Source organism: Nicotiana tabacum, chromosome 20 (genome assembly GCF_000715075.1).
Source record: "Nicotiana tabacum cultivar K326 chromosome 20, ASM71507v2, whole genome shotgun sequence".
NCBI classification, from domain to species: domain Eukaryota; kingdom Viridiplantae; phylum Streptophyta; class Magnoliopsida; order Solanales; family Solanaceae; genus Nicotiana; species Nicotiana tabacum.
The window spans coordinates 144,233,924-144,246,339 of record NC_134099.1 but is presented as its reverse complement, the minus strand read 5'-3'; the positions used below and the strand labels follow the sequence as shown (position 1 = coordinate 144,246,339).

Here is a 12,416-nt window from a genome sequence, read left to right as displayed (position 1 = left end):
ACCAATTGCTGATCAGAGAGAAACGCCGACCACCCCAGAACATTATGATTAGGCGATGTACGTGAATAAATTTCTTTATTTTACAAATTAAACTTCTTCTAACAATATTTAGGTTTTTTCTTAAGTCAGAGGTTCGACTCAGGTTGAGGGGTAAGTGTCTACAGACCTCCGAAAGAAAGACGGTAAATGCGGATGCTTTATGCTATTCCATTTATGAAAGGCCAATACTCTGTTTAAGTTTACAAAGCTTACTATATTGATCCTTCCATGTGGAGTGTGTCCTTAAAAAAAATACAAAGCTTAAGTTTATTTTTATGGGTTTAACATTATACATTGATATACTGCTAACAATGTTTATGTTATCAAGTCATCTGAAAAATAACCATAGGTAACAATCCATAATATTTGTGATTAATAACTAAAAAATAGGTAAAGCAGCTTATCACACCATATTAAAATATACTAATAATATAAACATTATTTATACTATTAATAGTGTATATAAATGAAATATTTTTTTTATTTGTCTATGTTAAGGTGTTCCTCAACAAGAGGATTGCACGTGCAGCCTATGTTCCTTTGTAGCTGCGGCGAAAGAGCAGTCGAGGCAATCACCTGTTATTACCTTCATCTCTAGGGGCATTTTCACGAACAAATATTCATAAAAACCCATCGAGAGTTTTGAGAATTTTCATTCTGCATCTCTCTCTTTTCTCTCTCTAAATCTCTTGAGTGTATAATGCACGAACCTATGAAAATGAAGAAAACAGCTATACTGTTGGTGCTGCTATGTGCCACCCTCCAAGTCGGTTCATCACTAATTGATGGTAATTAAAAATCTTTATCCTTTTAATTATCATCTATTTTTAGTGTGTGTTTCAAATTCTGCTCAATATGAACTACTGAACTTCTCATTTAGTATGAAATGATACTCAGCGCCTTGCCATGCATCTACATTTGACTTTTTTTGAATCCTACCTGAGCCCTTTTTAACTCTTAAAAAAGTTTTTATCGTGTTAATCCAAGAGTTTAGCTATAAGGTTAGCTTATTAATAATGAGATCTCGGAAGATACAAAGAGGTATCAGTTATATACTTAGATGACTCAACCATTCCATTAAGCTATTGGATGGTCATTTATAAAAAATTGACAAATCTTTTTAAAAAGTGTACTTTTTTAGCTAGATGTATTAGTGTTTTGCCCTAATGCGAGAAAATACAGTTTTTTATCAAAGGTGAAGCCAACGACATAATATTTGATCTATATAAACAAAATTAATGTTACGAAAACTAAAATGTAAGTATTCAATTGTAGCGTACGTAGCTCCGTAGCAATGAGTTTTGGCTCATGGATATTTATGGCTAATTTTTAAATTATTTGCTAAGTTATTGTTTCATTTGGAAATTAAATCAAATGAAGGACAATAAATTAGCTTTCTCGTTGTTGGTACCATAAAATACCATAAGGTACACATGATCTATCGTTGTGAGCGATTTCTCAGCACCGAGTTCGCATATGTCATTAATTAAATGCTCCAGCCTTAAAAGATAATTAATTAATTAATATTAGCTTTAACTATAAGAATTTTCGTTTAAATTATTATTCATGTCTCCTAAATATCTTAATTAATTCTTTACTAATAAAAATGCAAGGGTCAGTTTTTATAAAATAAAAGTATAAATATTTGTTTGTTTCTATATTACATTAAATATTTTAAAACAAATTCAATTTCCAAAATGATTAATATTTGATAGCAGAGAGAGCAATCGTTAGACGATAGTTGGGCATTTTGCCAGGAACCGGAAAGCAAACCTGGATCTGATCTCCTCAAGTGGGGGCAATGCTTACGTTAGTGGTTAATTAAGCTAAAGGCTGTTTAAGAATAAATTCTTGTTGCAGTTCAATATATCCAACTACTACTATAATTTATCCGATTTACTTTATATGCATCAAGTATGAAGAAATTTTATATGATTAGTGAACTTTAACCTGTTATAGCTAATAAACAATCTTATTTTTCAGGTTACTGGATTTACTTTCTGCACACGATTATCTTTTAGGTGATATAATAGTATTAGATGTTAAAATCTAATTTATTTTCTTCTTGTGTTTTTTAATCAGGATTATTGCCAAACGGCAATTTTGAGCAAGGTCCAAAACCATCACAAATGAAGCACACAATAGTGATTAACCCTCACGCTATACCCCATTGGGAACTATCAGGTTATGTTGAGTACATTAAATCAGGCCAAATGCAAGGTGACATGTTACTTCCAGTGCCACAAGGTGATTTTGCAGTTAGACTTGGCGAAGATGCTTCCCTTAAAACCAAAGTTGTGAATGTCACAAAGGGAACATTCTATGCTCTATCTTTTGTCTTTGCTAGGACTTGTGCTCAAGAAGAAAGACTCAATGTGTCAGTAACACCTAGTAAAGAACCCAAAGACTGGGGAATGTTGCCATTGCAGACAATGTATAGTAGTGATGGTTGGGATACTTATTCTTGGGGTTTCTTGGCTGAGGCCAATGTGGTAGAAATTGTGCTCCATAATCCTGCACGTGAGAAGGACCCTGCTTGTGGCCCCCTCATTGATTTCGTCGCGCTCAAGGCTTTGAAAACCCCCCACAGACCAAAAGGTACGATCTGTCTTTTAATTAAGATTTTTGTACATTAAATTACTTATAAGAATAAAGATACTTAATAGTCTTAAGCAATATTTGTTTAAATATACACTTTTTATATTAGTTTTTTACGCGATCAAATGTAGAGAAGATATTTCAATTTGACCAAGATTAATCACCTGATTCATGATAGAAATTGTTGATACATTTGAAAATATTGACTTGTTTACTCTAGTACTTGGGTCCAAGAATTGGTAAGCGAATATAGAATGCATTCACCTTATGTAGTATATATATGTACTACTACATATTTTTAACCTTTTTGACACATATATAGTTCGAGTTAAACTAGCTAAATTATTCAGATCCGTTTGCGTAGACTATGAAGTGTAAAAAACACTAAAATCACACACTTACATGACTTATTTAAGTTATACAAACAGTATAAAAGAATTTACACTTTTCGTTGTAAAAAAGAATCACACGTAATCTAGCTTATCATATCGGTGCTTATTAAATAAAATTATCCATAATTACCTTTTAAATAACCGGATTATGTAAATATTTCTTGTGCCATTAGTAAACGGAAATTAAGCTCTAATTATTAAAGTGTGTAACCATCTCATCTAAAAGCTTAAGCTGTTAGAGAGAGCACACTTTTATTTACTTAATTATGTCTTCAACGTGTCCCCTCACGTGCGGGCTTGATTCTTTTCGATGAGCCAAGTACGTGAAAATTCTTTTGATATTTGGTGGCGGTGAGACTCGAACCCAGGACCTCTGCCTGTCATGATACCATGTTGAAGTGTGTGATCATCTCATCTAAAAGTTTAAACTGTTAGAGAGAGCATACTTTTATTTACTTAATGATGTCTTCAACACTAATTACATAAATGTATACAGGCAATATGTTGAAGAATGGAAATTTTGAGGAGGGTCCATACATCTTCCCAAACACAAACTGGGGCATTCTAATTCCTCCCAACATAGAAGATGATCATTGTCCATTACCTGGATGGATAATCGAATCTCTCAAGGCCGTAAAATACGTTGATGCTGAACACTTCACCGTGCCAGAGGGCAAGCGCGCCGTCGAGTTAGTCGCCGGAAGAGAAAGTGCATTAGCACAACAAGTCATAACCAAAGCAGGAAAAATTTATGATCTGATTTTCACTGTTGGAGATGCTAACAATTCTTGTGAAGGGTCTATGCTAATTGAGGCATTTGCTGGAAAAGTTGCATTACAAGTTCGCTATATGTCCAAAGGCAAAGGTGGTTTCAAACGTGCAAAACTTAGGTTTACTGCAATTTCTCGACGCACAGGGGTTAGGTTCTTGAGCACAAATTATCATATGAAGAGTGATAATTCTGGCTCTTTGTGTGGTCCTGTGATTGATGATGTTAGGTTAGTCAGCGTTCGCAATCCACGCATTCCGTAGATCAATTAATTAATTAATGAGTTTATGTTCTATGCACTAACAATAGTGTATACAACTTAATTAATAAGGAAACAACTTACATTATGTTATGTTATCTTTTTATTTGGTTGCTTGGTTACATTGTTTTACAGAAATGAGCTATATTATATATTCAGTGTAAGCTTTACTATAGCACAGTTGTCGCTTTTATACGTTACACAAGAGGTTTAAGTTATTTAGTGTTACAGTGTTTCGTCTTACAACATGTACCTATCGAAATTTCAAGAATTAAATGAAATTATGTTTGTTTATCTCACTTTCTTTTCCCCCTTTGGTATATTATATCTTTTTATCATTATTTCTTCTATATATGTGGGACTCACATAACTAAACATTTATTCTGATACCATTGTAAGAACTTGAGCATATATCCTACAATGCTATACTGTTCATCAATACATGAGATGGCTCAATACTGATGCTCTATGAAAGAGTTTGAGCATAAAACCAGCTGAAACTAAAGGGGTAGTTTGGTACATGGGATAAGGATAATAATCACGGATTATAAAATTTGGAATTAATTTTATCTCATATTTGATTTGGGGTATTAGTTAATCCGTAATAATAGCTTGTTGGGTACGAGAAATAAGGGATAATGAATCCCGAAATTAAATTTGAGATGAGTTTATCCCATATTTGGTTGGGATAAAATCGCGGTATAACTAATCCTTTGTAGTGTTATTTTTATCGCTATGAAAGGGTGGGATAATAATCCCAGGATAACCATTCCCGGAATAATTAATCCCGGAATAATATGTTTTCCAATCAAACGACCCCTTAAATGGTGAGATTAGCTATCCCATGTAGAAGGTAGGATAGCTAATCCAATGGGATATCCTTATATATCCTACTACCAAAAGACCCTTAAGATCTTCATAAATACCTTTGGAAACTCTTACAATATCTAATAGTATGAAATAAATGGAGCTCAACAACCTTGAACCTCTAGAAGTTTAAATTAATTTGGCTGCACCTTATAAAGTATGTTCTCTTTATCCCAAACAATCTTTATTGGTTCTTTATTCCCAGAATAAGTTGAAGCTAACATTTCCTTTCTCCTCCCTTCCGAGTGCCAAAGCAGAAATCTTCTTGGGGAGAAGTGTAGATGACAATTCAAAAAGTGAAGAACCTTCAAGTTGTAAGATCATCACGGTTGAGCTGACATAGGAATTCATTGGGTACAAATTGCATCGGTAAATACTTTTCCGTGCCCGGCATTTACATCAAACCAAGCAATTTACCTTACCAGTTAAATTTTTATTTTTATTTTATTTTTTGAGAAACAATGAAACTCCTCCAATCGAGAGCCTTTACCTAATATAGTACGTCTAATTATATGTTTGAATTATTTTAACCATTTCATCTAAATCCATTAAACTTTAGAGAGAAGATCTCATTTAGCTGCCATTAGTAGGGATAAAACTTGAAGTAAAGCTTCCATCCAAAACAGGCAAAAATCCTATCTCCTGGGTGACTTCCGAACAAAGGTGCCCATCAAAACTATTCACACTTCAATTCCAAATATTAAAGCTTTCATATAGACGATACTGTAAATAGTACAGCAGCTATTTATTCCCCCTCAAAAAGAATAGCTCCAATGACAGATCTATTGTCTAGATTCTGTCGTATAACACTTACAATTCAAATCACTGGGCAGTATTTTATTATACCTTGTGCCCTGTACACTTACAGTACACAGACAGAAATGTTCTCAATTCACATTTGCGAGAAGTGAATAAGATCAGTTGACAACATCGAGGACCAATTTGCGAGATTTCAGGACAGACCATCTCAGGCGACGGTAGTAAGCTGCTTGGAGAAGTGCAAGTGACAAAACAAATATCCATTTGAAACCCATCTGTAGGAATTACAATACCCAAGTGGTCAGAAAATTCCTTTTTACGGCACATTTAACTGTCAATGAGGATCCAATATCAGATCAATATGTAAAAGGCAGAGGTTGAGCACATCAGTTCAGCATGCACAAGGCTGAGGTTGAGTATATAGAGACTTTAATGAAAGAACTTCAATACAAAAATGACTTCCAAAACCTCATACACCATTAAGAGACTAAAATAATGCAGGGGAAGGACTAAATGGAAGATTGCAACTTACCAGCTTTCTCTCTTCCATTTCTGGCTCAGCAGCCCATGACAAGAACGACACAACATCTTTTCCCATCTGCATAGTGAGATAAATATTACTTCCATCTCTCAAAAGAGGGTCAATAAATAAAGTAGAAAGAGAACAAGACATAGTACTTGTGCCTCAGTAGCCGGTGTACCATCTTCATACTCAACAGCACCATCATTAAGCATTTTAGGCATTGCTATAGCTCCACCAGGGAAGTAAGGGTTATAGTGAAGACCTTCCCTAATCTACAATCAGAGTTGAAAAGTATTATGGTTCTCAATTAAACGGGAGCACATTTGTATCTCTTCACAACTACATCTTCAGAATTGCAGAATTTTTGTTTTTGTTGCTTCCCCTATTCTAAACAAACAAAAGCTAGTCACAAACCAAAAGGAGTCTGAGAGACAGAAATTACCGAGACACCAGCAGGAGGGTCCCGATAGCCAGTTAGAAGAGCAAAAACATAGTTTTGACCATTATGTCGGGCCTGAAAGCAGAAAGAACAATCAAGCAATGCAGATATAATATAGCTGAAAGTAGAAGATCAAGACAGTACCTTAGTGATAAGACTTAGATCAGGAGGATAGGCTCCACCATTAGCAAACCTTGCAGCTGCTTCATTTGCATAAGGCTGTGGAAAACGATCACTCAACTTCCCAGGGCGGGTGAACATCTCACCCTCGTCATTAGGGCCATCAACCACCTCAATTTCTGCTGCCATGGCCTTAGTTTCTTCTTCAGTGTATGCCACACCGACAAGATCACGGTACGAAATTAGTGACATCGAGTGGCACGACGCACACACTTGCTGGTAAACCTGGTGACCTCGGCGTATCCTGTCAAGCAAATAAATGCATTGAAACTAAATGAGTGTTTCCATTTTAATTAAACACAGAACAAAAGATTGAAATGTTATTTTAAGGCCTCTAATAAGCTTTGCCATGTGGTGTGGCAGCATAGCATATACTTACGAAGCATGATCATAAGAACTGAGGATGCCTTCGTGAGGCCAAGGATAGCTGGGACACTCTAACCCATGTTCTGCTTCATCAGAATAAGCAACACTTGTGAAGCTAAGGAGCCCAGAGACTCCAGCACCAATGATTGCTAATGCTCTGAAAGATTTTAAGCCAGCAGATCCAAACCCATCCGAGTCATGCTTTGGAATAAACAACAGAAGGCATTTAGTTGGTTGTAATAATTTAAAGATCATTCAATGCTAATCTAAAGGATTCATCAGAACACACCAACAGCTGTAACGATTGGCAGAAGTAAAGAAACAAGTAGTATATGGCATAGATAATGCACGGTTGTGTACATCCTTTACAGATAAGAAATTGCTCATATCAAGAAGATACTCCTGCTATATATCTTAGTGATAAGAACTTCATTGGCAAATATGTGAACATAATACTATAAAAAGGCAATTATAAGGCATATTGCAAAATCTTAATGATTCTGAACCACTAGGATACATAACTATTTTTACTCTCTTTTAGAGGTTCAATTCTGATGGTTCTTCCAAGAAGCAATATTGCTCCTCAGGGGAAGGAAACCATCAGAGGGTCGGAAAAACTAACTTTGCATAGGTTACATTCTCATACATACACGAGTGAGTAGTTATATGAATGATACTCTTAATTTATATGTCAAGGAAATATGCAATCTCAAGAATCAGATTAAATTTCAAACACTGGGAACGATAAGTCTTCCGAGAGATCCACAAAACTGACTATGCAACTTTTGAAATGTAAGAGGGCACGCTTTTGGTGATCAACCACTCTGCATTTCTATTCTTTGCTTGTGAAACAAAGGATGTATCATGTATGGATTGTAAGACAAGTAGAACTAGTATCTGCCAGGGGGTAAATACAGTGCTGACTTGACATTTATTCTTGTGACAGAACCACCAAAAAGAAAACAAAGTTCAAGTTCTTTAGTTTCACTCGGGGACATGGAAACACGGTCAAGATGTAAAGTAGCTCTCTACCGTGTATCAAGATCCATTGCTTGCTCTAACTATAGGAATGCATTAAATATCCTGTAGCGTCAGTAGCATATGCCATTTGCTGATCTAGCCAAATATCAGGTTCGTTGAGGAACCTGGAAGGATTATCTTGGTGATTAATTCAACCTGGAATGGAAAGACGTGGATTGTGCTCTGCCTTCGTGAAGACTATGACACTAGAACGAAGCATATTTCACCTCTTATACATGCTTTATTCTAGATAGATAGTACATGGGAACTTTGACATTGTAGCTGCATTAGTGATTTGGGTCAAAGAGCTCCAAGTTTACCAGTTGATAAGGTTAGTCAAAGCTAAAAGGGTTACCTCGGGGTTGGTGGCTGCTGCCCAACTGCCAGTCTGCCACCATTACTATGACCAATAGCAGAACCTTGATAGCATCTAATGCTAAGTTGTTCCTATGTACACCCATCTAGAAAAAGGGATAATGACCTAGTAAGAGATAGAGGATAATCTCTCTTGAGTTTGGGTGAAGTGGAGATATAAAGCAATTTATCTTTTTAAGAGTTTGAATGCATTAGGTCTCTGCTTGTCCCATATGGCCTTTTCTATTTCACCAATCTCACACATATATATAATTTATAGGCAAAGTTAATTGATTGATATTGAATCTCCCATCCTATGCAAACAAATCCCAACTTTTTTCCCTAGTCAAAGGCACATCATCTAGGATTCAGATGAGGCATATACTTTATTCACTACTCCAACTAAAATTAAAGGCAAGGTGACGGTGTGCCTAGCTGTTTTGAGTCTTGCCAACGAGGTCAAGTCGAGAGCATAGAAATGATGACGCCCGAAACATAGAATTATCAATAGTTGCAACAGTTGATGTTTCAGAGGCTGATACAACAACAACCACCAATACGTTCAACCCAAAAAAGAAAAAGAAAACAGTGAAAAATAAAGATGAATGAGATATGGACTATTGACGTATGGTAAAAGCATAGCATGTTCATGCAGAAATACTCTGAACTCTAGACGTAGTTATATTATTTATATGTTATACTTCCTGGCAGGTCCCATATGTCATCTTTATTTTAGCTATGATCAGGATCCATTTATAGGCTAGGGTTCAGTAGCAATATTATCTCAAAATTAACAAGCTTTTTGGCATGGCATTTATACTTTATAGCTTCAGCTTAATCAAACGCTATTTTGATAACTGTTTTTCTTGTTGATCAGTAAGGAACTCTTTCTCTCTTCCACAAATTACAGTATGTGGTTTTATCCCTTCACTCTTATCATTAAAACCCATTATTTCAACTTTTAAGGGTTTACAGTCTTGGTGGTTCAATGTGGACATTGAATGTTCTTCTGAATAATGATTTTTTTATAATAAAGTGAAACTTTAGAGTTTTTGGCTAAAAACATCCTTCAATTATGGCTCAAATCTATGGTACATCCTTGTGTTACTAAAGTAAACAAAAAACATCCTTAACTAATCTAGAAGTTGCATTAACCATTCTTCCGTTTAGTTTTTGTCAATAACTAACGGTATCAACCAAAACACATGTCAAGCACGTGACTTTTCCCCAAAATTTCCCTGTTCTATCCATCCCTTTGTATTCAACCTTCAGCGAAGCAAGGCTTTGAAAAATTGAAGTTTTTGTTCATTCTAAACTCCAACTCTTTCACAGTTTTACGTCATTAAAACTGAAAGAGCTATTCTTTTAACACAATTTGCCGTAAGCTGTACTTACGCTTCATGAAAAAAAGTAAAATTAAAGTCAAGTCCATAATCTTTCTCTTTCTTTCTTGTTCCAACAATGTTTTAATTGGGTAATGTAGTTGACGAGTGGGATTAGTTTAGTTTTTTGTTCTCTACATCTTCTTCATCTTGAAAGAGATTATTGTCTTTACTAAGGAAATCTAGAAAATAACTATACAATAATTAAGATCTGCTAAGTTAGAGATGCCACTTACCTGTTTTGGTAAAATGCTTTATGCATGTTCTGTGTGAATTTCAGGTCACAGTATTCGGTGAACTAAATTTAGCATATTTTAGTTCGTTTATGTAGTAGACTTCAGGTTGTATGATTTGACTCAAAAGAACCTCCATCTTATCATAATCTCTGAATTGTAAACATACCCATAAAGTTTTGTTTCCATGATAAATCATCACCAACCTGTGGTGATTAAAAGCTCTGAGCATTACTTTTGACCAGGAGATTGAGAGGAAAGTCACGTGTTTTAATTTGGTTTAGAAGAATAACCTGCTTTATAATCTCTTCTTCGTATGACTTTGCTCTATATTATTTTATGAAGTTAAAAATGAAAGAAAGTTTAGTTTCTGAAGTCTTAGTTTTATGAAGGTGGAAGATGATCGGGCTGAGGGACACATTTGGGAGATTGAGGGTTGAAGTCACGTGTGTTGGTTTATGCTGTTAGTTTCTTGACGGAAACTAAACGGAAAGATGGTTGTTGCAACTTTTGGAATAGTTAAGGGATATTTTTTGTTCAATCTAGTAAGATAAGGATATACCTTAGGTTTAAGCCATAATTGAGGGATGTTTTTAGCCAAAAATTCTGAAACTTTATGTCACAAAAAAATCACATTGTGTTAAAAATGTTTGTGGCACTTCTATAAAGCATACAACTCTCTTTGTCCCTCGTGCTTAGGCCTCAAGAAGTCTTCGAATTATGGTGTACTTTGCGCAGGTAACTATTCACTCGGTTAAAGGAGAGACCAGCAACAAGTACAACTGAGGAAGTTAATCTAAGGCTCGTTTAACAATTAACACAAGCTAATTTGCAACTGAAGTTGGCTTTCCATGTTTCCGTTACGGAAGCTCTAATGAACAGCACTATTTAACTGACTATGACTAATTCCTCTATGCAAATTCAACTGAAATCTTTAATTGATCATCCTCTTACAATGAATGTCCAACCTTACATATTGCAGCATATGCAGAATCAAAAAGCACCAGCAGAAGGAAAAGAAAATTAATCTAAAGCATATTGCCCCATGACAGGTGAACATATGAACCTATAAGTTCTCTCTTCCTACCTAATCATATAGTTTTTGGTTCTCGACAACGTACAAGTATTAACATTTGAATCTCAACAAAGACATTTTAGCAAGTCTGGCACTGGTGCAGTCGCCCAATTCTAAAGACCAACATGGTGACAGATACATGCACCGAATCATTTTTACTGTTCCAATCAACCTGAAGCTATTTCTGTATCAAAAATGTGGAACGTGCCTTGCTACCATAAGACGCAGAGAGAAAAACGTTCTGAGAAATAGGGATACAGAATTTAGCACAGTCAATCAACTACATCTCCTTTATAAACTAGGTCAGCTATATGATTCCTCTACATCTATTCCACTCTATTCGCGACACTGATAACAATTTGACTTCAAAGAAAAATTCCCTAATAACTTATATTGCAATTTAATTTGCACCATCCCTTGGGAAGAATAAATAAATAAATAAATACCTTAGTAGTTGAGGTCTTAAGCACATCACTGGCATTCGAAAGCTTGGTTTCGTCTCTGTGGCGAGCTGCTCTCGTAATAAAACGATTAATTCTTCCGAATCCTGAATTTCCAAACGACAAAAAAACTTGACAGTTCCGGTGGAAATGATAAAGCAAAAATTGACAAGTATAAAATGTTTGCAAAATCTATGAATAGAGATGAGTTGATACCTGCGAGCCCTATCCCGATCTTCTTTCCCAAACCTGTGTAAAAAATATCATAAGATTAAGCTCATTTCTACTCAATCAATAAACTTTAATCCCAGACCAATTGAGATCTATATTGTTCATTTCGCTCTCGGACGCATTTTGTTGAACATCAATAAAATACAAATCGAGATAGGAAAGAGGACGTACTCATTATTCAAGGAGAGAGAGAGAGGCAACGCTGTGCAGATGAATAGTGGAGAGGAAAATGGTGTGGCGTTGGAATGACTGCACTTTGTTTAGGGAACGAGAAGATTTTTTTGCCTTCGTGTGTGGGAGGGAGAGGCGCGTGTGGCTCAGACCATCTGGAGAATTAAAACAGACAAAATTACATAACGATGCACTTGTTTACCTTCCATTATTTTAGCTCACTTACAAATTTACAACTTTGTAGCCAAATATTAATAAGCTTAAATCTGAATTATTTTTTTTTAGTTTTTTTATTCTCTATATCTTCAAGTGTGAAATA

The 12,416-nt window shown here is 35.4% G+C and overlaps 2 protein-coding genes across 2 annotated transcripts; one reads left to right on the top strand and one right to left on the bottom strand.

Annotated features, from left to right (window-relative positions):
* Positions 1-682: 682 nt before the first annotated feature.
* LOC107760054 (BIIDXI-like protein At5g11420) lies at positions 683-4,356 on the top strand. The gene is made up of 3 exons (XM_016578072.2): positions 683-827; positions 2,122-2,637; positions 3,526-4,356. Exons 1-3 carry the CDS (start codon positions 740-742, stop codon positions 4,059-4,061), a joined length of 1,140 nt encoding a protein of 379 aa, XP_016433558.2. The 5' UTR covers positions 683-739; the 3' UTR covers positions 4,062-4,356.
* A 1,254-nt stretch (positions 4,357-5,610) lies between these two features.
* On the bottom strand, positions 5,611-12,315 carry LOC107760055 (cytochrome c1-2, heme protein, mitochondrial). The gene is made up of 9 exons (XM_016578073.2): positions 12,098-12,315; positions 11,912-11,944; positions 11,702-11,802; positions 7,205-7,392; positions 6,790-7,069; positions 6,649-6,720; positions 6,362-6,478; positions 6,216-6,281; positions 5,611-5,958 (listed from the first exon to the last, which is right to left on the bottom strand). Exons 1-9 carry the CDS (start codon positions 12,099-12,101, stop codon positions 5,842-5,844), a joined length of 978 nt encoding a protein of 325 aa, XP_016433559.2. The 5' UTR covers positions 12,102-12,315; the 3' UTR covers positions 5,611-5,841.
* Positions 12,316-12,416: the final 101 nt, after the last annotated feature.

Bases quoted from the DNA above. Each gene is read 5' to 3' on its own strand.
- LOC107760054 (XM_016578072.2), top strand. From the start codon at position 740: ATGCACGAACCTATGAAAATGAAGAAAACAGCTATACTGTTGGTGCTG. The intron at 828-2,121 runs GTAATTAAAAAT...TTTTTTAATCAG, and splicing joins CGGTTCATCACTAATTGATG to GATTATTGCCAAACGGCAAT. The intron at 2,638-3,525 runs GTACGATCTGTC...AAATGTATACAG, and splicing joins AACCCCCCACAGACCAAAAG to GCAATATGTTGAAGAATGGA.
- LOC107760055 (XM_016578073.2), bottom strand. The intron at 6,479-6,648 runs GTAATTTCTGTC...CTCTGATTGTAG, and splicing joins ACCCTCCTGCTGGTGTCTCG to ATTAGGGAAGGTCTTCACTA. The intron at 6,282-6,361 runs GTACTATGTCTT...CTCACTATGCAG, and splicing joins CACCGGCTACTGAGGCACAA to ATGGGAAAAGATGTTGTGTC.